The 7,799-nt window shown below is 43.1% G+C and overlaps 1 protein-coding gene across 1 annotated transcript; it reads left to right on the top strand.

The window, feature by feature from the left end:
• The first annotated feature begins 320 nt into the window (after positions 1-320).
• LOC135113367 (uncharacterized) lies at positions 321-870 on the top strand. The gene is made up of 2 exons (XM_064028623.1): positions 321-402; positions 617-870. The coding sequence occupies exons 1-2, from the start codon at positions 321-323 to the stop codon at positions 868-870; spliced, it is 336 nt and encodes a 111-aa protein (XP_063884693.1).
• The last annotated feature ends 6,929 nt before the right edge of the window (positions 871-7,799 follow it).

Here is a 7,799-nt window from a genome sequence, read left to right as displayed (position 1 = left end):
AGCATCATATTTATACTCACGACAATCCTCCCATTAAGCAAGTGCCTCGTTGAGCTTCTCCAGCGAAACGGGGGAAAAATGCAGCAGGCAATCCAAGAAATGAAGGCGGCAGAAGTGATAGAGCACTCGAACAGTCCATGGTGCTTGCCTGTAGTGCTGGTGACAAAGAAAGATGGGAGCAAGAGATTTTGTGTAGATTACCGAACCCAGAATGCCATCACCATCACCAGTGCCACAAATTGACGAACACTATAGAAGCGCTCAGTGGAGTTAAGTGCTTCTCAATGCTGGATTTAAAGTCAGGATACCACCAGGTTAAGATGGCGCCAGAAGATAAGGAGAAAACAGCCTTCTTCTTTGGCCAGGGACTGTGGCATTTCAACATCATGCCGTTTGGGTTGTGTAATGCCCCTGGCTGTTTTGAGCGGCTAATGGAGCGAGTATTGGAAAGTAGCAGTAGTGTGTCTTGACGACTGCTAGTGTTTGGAAACACTGTCGAGGAGGAGCTGACACGGCTGACCCAAGGTATTCCATCATTTGAGGACTGCAGGCCTAAAACTCAGTCCGAAGAAGTGCACGTTGTTCAGGATTGAAGTGACATTCCTTGGACACGTAGTCGGTAGGCAGGGAGTAAAGACCGACCCACTCAAGATCACAGCAGTGGAGGGCTGGCCAGTACCCAAGACTGTCTCAGAGCTGTGGAGTTTCCTGGGCCTGCATACGTACTACAGATGCTTATTGCCAAGATTTGCCACCATCACCGCCCCTCTACACAGCCTGACCAGGAAAGGAGCGCAGTACACCAGGAAAGGAGTGCAGTACGCGTGGAACAAACATAGTTGCCAACTCTCAGCTACTACTTGTCACTAGATTAGTCGCAAAAATGTCGCTAAAAGTCGCTAAAATCATGAGCAAATTCTCCAAAAAAAGTAGTAAATAAAGAATATTTTTTTTGATAGGAAAATACTATAATGAGAGAAAGAGAGAGAGAGAGAGAGAGAGAGAGAGAGAGAGAGAGAGAGAGAGAGAGAGTGTGTGTCACCAAAATAATTTCGTAGTACATTTATACTTAAAATTGTTGAGTAAAGGCCCCTCGTAATCCTGCAGCTTCATAGAGTATTCTCGGTAATTAAAACTCGCTAAGGTCCCAGTCATCTACAGCACTGCAGTGAGAAGTACTTGTAGATGCTTCTTGTGAAGTTGTGTACTCGTAGTTCTTGTAAGTTTCAAGTGTACCAATCTTCTTTAGTACATCTTCAGGTAGGGTGTAATTATGACAACATTTTCCCACTCTATGAAGGCCATACTTGACAGCCAGGACTGCTGTTAGAGTTTCATTATTCATTATGTTACATAGCTTCGTCTTCACGATATTCATCTGGCTAAACAATCGTTCAACATCAGCATTTGAATGAGGCAAGGAGAGTGCTGTGAGAGCAAGCTCACAAATCTCGCTATAGGGATTTTCTCCTGTGGCGTCCCTGAAGTCTGCTACCTTTGCCCAAAACAGAAGGGTATCATGGGTTTTTTTTTTTTTTCCACACAGTATAATGTAACTTTTTCCATTGAAAGTCTATGCGTGTTTGCACTTCATCATTTTGGTCGAACATCTTAGCCAAGTCCAATATTCCTGGCTTGATTGGTTGCAGGCATTCACTTGCACTCATGGTGGACATCAAGTGTAGAACTTTAACGTTGTCAGGCAGATGATTTTGAAGCTCTTTCACCAAGCCAACCACAAACTTAATGCACATCTTGCGAATTTCTGGTTCATCACGAAATTTTCATTCTTTCATGTTCTTTTTGAATTCGTAACCCAGATAACAGTTAGGATAAAAAAAAAAAATTCTCAATGTCCCCAGCCTCAGTAATTCTTTTTCCTGGAATTATTACCTTTGAGGACAAAGAGTCAATAAGCTAAACCAAGTCATTCAGTAGTTTTGTGGGGATCATTAGTTTCAGGTTCAAACTTCTTGTTAACAAACTGGAATATGTTTCAGAAATGGGAAGAACGCATAATTTTTCTTGTCACACAACATTAAATATAGCTATTCTGCTGTGTAACATCTCTCCTCCCTTCTACCACTCTCAAAGTGAGTGTTCAATTCATACCACTTGTTCAAAATTCCGACAACTGCAGCCTCAATAGACATTCAGCTTTTTTTTTTTTTTTTTTTTTTTTTTATGTAGGAAGGATACTGGCCAAGGGCAACAAAAATCTAATAAAAAAAATGCCCACTGAAATGCTTGTGTCACATAGCTGTTTTAATTTTAGAGGTTTCATTTCATCGTTCATCATGGCATACAATTTCTTGTACTTCATCTGCCTCAAAGAATGTGAGAACCAATTGTAGCAATCTTTGATTAAGACTTCTAAGTACCTGGGTAGATGTTCTTTTGGCAGCATGAGAAACTGCCAGCTGCGGTGAATGACATGTACATCTTATGAGGAACAAGTTAGGATTCTCAGCTTTTAGTTTTACACACACACCATTGTTCACTCCGGTCATCATTGACGCATTATCATTTCCAATTGCAATGAGTTTCTGCAATTTCAGTCCATGTTTATCAAGAGATTTCTTGAGGGCATCACATATTGCATCAGCATTATACTCACTCAGTTCAACCAAATCTAAGAAAGTTGTCACAAATGTTTCCCTTGAGGCAGAAAAGTATCTTATGCCAGTACCCAAAAGCTTAGTTACAGAGATGTCATTACTCTCGTCTATAATTAAGCTGAATTTCTGTTGATGATGTCATCTTTGAGTTCTTGTTTGAAATATTGGGTTATCACATTGCAAATTATTGCACTGCACTTCGATCTCTTACGCTTAAGATCCTTACAACCCTTACTGTCACCAAAGCATGCTTTACACACATCAGTCAGATGATCTACCACACGCAATGCACAATGCTCAGAAATGAACACAAATAGCCATTTGAGTCTCTGACTTTCTGGAATCGTTATCAACTCTTAGTCTCAAATGGCGAGGTTCTTTGTTTCTGAGAGCTGAATGGTTCCTCTGCCCGCTGATGTTTAGCTGTGGTCCTGTGCTTTTCCAAGTCACTCAGCTTTGCAGTTAGTATACAAGTGCATAACTTGCAATATGCCTTGGTATCATCCCCCTGTGCCTTACTGAGCCACTTGCTATATTTAGTCATTTAGCCATTCCTGCCGAAACCATTGAGAGTATTGCTTGCTCATTTTCGTAAGCGCTCCACACTTACATTCATGGACGTTGTGAGGAAACTGCGGTTACTAAACCATGGGTCCGTGACTTGAGACAAGTAGCCGACTCGCTGTTCGCCCTGTCCTGTACGCATACGATACACGTCAGTCCACACGACCCTCACTGAGAGTGGGGTGAGGAGGGGCAAGGTGGGGGTTGGGGTGGACCCTTCCCTACTTTTGTAGCCCCCTCCCAATCCCTTCCCCACTAAGCTCTCCTCTCCAGTGTTAGTGCAATCATCACACAGAACTTGCAAAATTATTCAATTAAAGTTGTTCCCCTAGAATCTAGATTGTAATTTTCCATAAGTAGTAAAGATAATTATTCAGATTCAATGAAAAGTAGCTAAAAAGTTGCTAAGTCGCTAAACTGAAAATTTGGTAGCTAAATCTCACAAAAAGTAGTTAGATTTAGCGACTTTTCGCTAAATTGGCAACTCTGGGGACGAAGACTGCCAGCTAGCTTTTATGGCCCAAAAGCGAACCCTGGTGCTGGCGCTGGTGTTGCCATATCCTGACCCAGAACTCCCTTATATTCTCAACACGGACGCAAGCCAGGAAGGTGTGAGAACCGTCCTGTCTTGGCTTCGAGATGGCAAGGAGTACTTGGTAGCATATTACAGCGCGAAGTTTAACAAGCCTCAGAGAAGTTATTGTGTGACACACAAGGAGTTGGCTGCTGTCATGAGAGGGCCTACTCACTTCCACCACTACTTGTATGGCTCCTGCTTCACCATCCATACAGACCACACCGCTCTACAATGGCTGGAGACACTGAAGGAGCCTGAAGGACAGCTGGTCTGGGGAAGTTCGAACAGTATAACTACATGATGGAGCACCACCCTGGCTGCATCCACAATAATACTGACAGCCTGGCTGCATCCACAATAATACTGACAACCTGAGTTGTCGCCCCTGTGTGCCAGAGTGCATACATTGCTCTCACCTCGAGAAAGAGGTGAGGTGTAGGAAGCTTATAGTGCCTCACAGCGCAACAGAGGCAGACAACAGGTGGAAAGAACAGCGCGTGGATCCTGACTTGTCTCCATTGATCAGGTGGCTTAAAGCAGACAGTGAGAGGCCATCCAACGAAGTTGTGTCCCACGAGAGCTGCTACTAAGTGTTTAGTGGGTCAGTGGAAAGCACTGAGTCTTCGGGAAGGAGCGCTACAGCAGCGCTGGGTACACGGGAAGACGACGAGACACACTGGCTGGTCGTGGTTTCTGCATCTCGGCGCGAGGAGCTGCTGAGACAGATGCACGAGGAAATGACCAGTGTACACGTAGGAGTAAAGCGCACCATGGAGAAGCAGCGACAACTCGTATACTGAGTGGGACTGCGGCAAGACGTCCAGGAATGGTGCAAGATGTGCTGAGTGTGTGCGGCAAAGAAAGGACCTGCACGCAAGACCTGTGCTTCTCTGCAGCTGTACCAGGCAGGAGTGCCAATGGAGCCCATGGCTGTTGACATCACTGGTCACTTTCCATGTACAGAGAGAAGCAACAAGTACCTCTCTGTGTAGCCAAAGGTGTGCGCGCTACCTAACCACGAGGCAAAGACAGTAGCCCAGTTTCTCATGGATCAAGTCTTCACCTGGTTCAGTGTACCCGGTGAACTATACTCAGTCCAGGGGCGTGTGTTTGAGTCCCAAGTCTCCCGTGAGTGTCGCCGAGTCTTCAGCATTCACAAAACCTGTACCACACCTTTGCAGCCTCAGAATGACAGGACAGTGGAGCGGTTTAATGCCACCATCGTTCATCAGGTGGCCAAATATTGCAGTGAGGACCAACATGACTGGTACGAGTATGTGTGGATTTCATACATGATGATGGGCTATCGCTCTGCTGAGCAAGACTTATGTTCGGCAGGAGGTTCGCCCCCCCGGTGGACCTCGCCACTAGCCGGCCACCAGGAACAGGATTACCAAACGTCCACACCGACTGCAACGACGACTGGAGGTGACACATCATTGTGGGAGCTGGCATCTCTAGATGACGGGCCAAGCCATGTGGAGACAGTACAAAGGAAAAAACAAGAATGTGGAGTACAGCGCCGGTGATCTGGTATGGCTCCACAATCCCACAACGTAAGCCTGGTCGGTCGCCAAAATTACGCTCAAGCTGGGAAGGCCCATATGAGGTGGTGGAAACAGTGTCAGCTGTTACTTATTGCCTTGACATGCCTGGAAGAAAGAGAGCGGGTAAAGTAGATCATGTAGAATGTTTATGGAAACATCCAAGCAATGTAGTGTATACGTGGGTTGAAAATAATGACAGACACCGAAAGTGACAGTGACAGAGACACTGGTATCATTCGCGATAGTGACGTTGGTACTGATAGCGACAGTGACGCTGATACCGATACTGATAGTGGCACTGGTAGTAATCGTGATAGTGACACGAGAAAACTTGATTTAGCTGCATGGGACTGCCACAGTTGTAACGGAGTGATGTGAGTGAAAGACGTAAACAGAAACGTAATCAGACCTAGACGCCAGACCCAGAAGCCTCACTGGCATATAGACCACATAAATTAAATATAACTGCTCCATGTGGCCCCACACCCCGACTATCTTTTGGACAGGTGAAGGACCGGGCCGGAACTCAGTCTCTGTCCCCGAATTTTGATCTTGTGGCCAAGGTATATGGCCTGATGGTCACCGCTCTTACCCTCCATCACATTACCAATGTTAGCGAGCTGTACTAGTGGAGTTGACTAAATTTAAAAACTCCTCCCTTGTGTTTCTTTTGTATTTGTATTTTGTATATATATATATATATATATATATATATATATATATATATATATATATATATATATATATATATATATATATATATATATATATATATATATATATATATATATATATATATATATATATATATATATATATATATATATATATATATATATATATATATATATATATATATATATATATATATATATATATATATATAAGGACTAGTGCTGTTGTGCCTACGCTGAATAAACCATGTAACTTCTGTTTCCACCTGCCTTTGTTTGCCCCTGTCTCCAAGACGAGGTCCATATAACCTACAAGGCCCCTGCTCACAGGACCCACATGACTGAATGAAAAGTTGAACACTGATATCAGCCCCAGAATTCTGACGAGTGACTGACAGATAGTAAGTTAGCATCAGTGGTAGCCAGTCAGGTCTGACTCTACTGGTACATGCATAACAATATTAACATGAAAATAATTATTTTCTCTTCCCAGCATTACAGTTGTAAGTAAGAAGAAAAAAACTCAACAAGCTCATCTCTATCTGCAATGCCAAAAGCAACACCATCAAGTTTAACAAGCTCATCGGAGAGTATGGCATGGGCTACTGCAACCGCAATGTACACAAGCAGAAAACAAACAGAGACCTATTATATCACAGATACCCACTCCTACTTAAAACATCGCTAAGAAGCCCTGCACCATTCTGACCCCTTACGTACCAGCTCCCTGCAGCCTGAATTCAGCCACAGACTTCATGGACATCCTAATAACCGACAAGGCAAGAGGAACCATTGCATCACTAGACGTCAAGTCCATCTTCATAAACGTCCCATTTCAGTGAACCATTAGTTACATAATTGATCGTATATACCACGATGACACCACTCCTACTCTGGACATCCCTAAAAAAAAAAAAAAAAAAAAAAAAAAAAAAAACTCAGTGCTGCACCCAAGAAGCACCCTTCACCTGCCATAGTGGAGAAAGATATAGACTATAGACCAGCAGTGGCCAACCAGTCGATCGCGATCGACTGGTCGATCACAAGCCTGTTTTATGTCGATCACACTACTGTACCTGTTAATAATTCGTCCTTCAGAAGTTGCCATGCAAATAGCTGCAATAGCATATCCAAGTACTCATGATACTTGGATTATTATAGTTCTATTTTTTTTTTTTTTCTTTTCTGGGAATAGGTTATATTTATATTCATAACGATGGACATGTCTGAACACCATACAATTATTTGTAAAGACAGACTACTCCTGTGTTATCATGCACTGGCAGCCTTTAAACATGGGGGGGATTGGCGGAGACTGACCAGCGGACAGGAACCGTACGCGTTCGTGCAGGAAGGTGATAGGTGATTACTGTTAAAACTGATTTGTAAATTGTCATTATTTGTATGGCCAGTGTGTGCTTTTGTTAGTTTACAAATACTGCTGACCGTTAAATAAAAAGTTGACTCAGAGTTAGGGTGTCTTGTCGACACCCATGAATCATATTGATAATTGTCAACGCAAATATTAATTGACATCTCTGTTCTCCCGCAAGCCTCCACAGTTGTCAGCAAAACATTGGTCGTGTAGAGGTGTTGGGATCAGTGTCTCGTAAAGAAATGTTCTGACAGCTTGAAATAGTCACGCAGTAATGAAATATTCCACATAGTCAATATTAAGGACGGAAAAAGTTGCATTTATTCTACTTTCCTTTCATTATATCAGTTGTAAAGTGCTGTTTACATTATTTCCTGCGAACAGCAGCATCAACCAGTACACATCAATGACAAGTGCTGAAGCGAAACTCGCCCATGTAATAGT

Source organism: Scylla paramamosain, chromosome 25, assembly GCF_035594125.1.
Source record: "Scylla paramamosain isolate STU-SP2022 chromosome 25, ASM3559412v1, whole genome shotgun sequence".
NCBI classification, from domain to species: Eukaryota; Metazoa; Arthropoda; class Malacostraca; order Decapoda; family Portunidae; genus Scylla; species Scylla paramamosain.
This window is presented reverse-complemented; position numbering and strand designations above follow the sequence as displayed.

Excerpts from the sequence above, each read along its gene's own strand:
- LOC135113367 (XM_064028623.1), top strand. The coding sequence starts at position 321 with ATGGCGCCAGAAGATAAGGAGAAAACAGCCTTCTTCTTTGGCCAGGGA. Across the intron at positions 403-616 it reads CATCATGCCGTTTGGGTTGT|TCGGTAGGCAGGGAGTAAAG; the intron begins GTAATGCCCCTG and ends TTGGACACGTAG.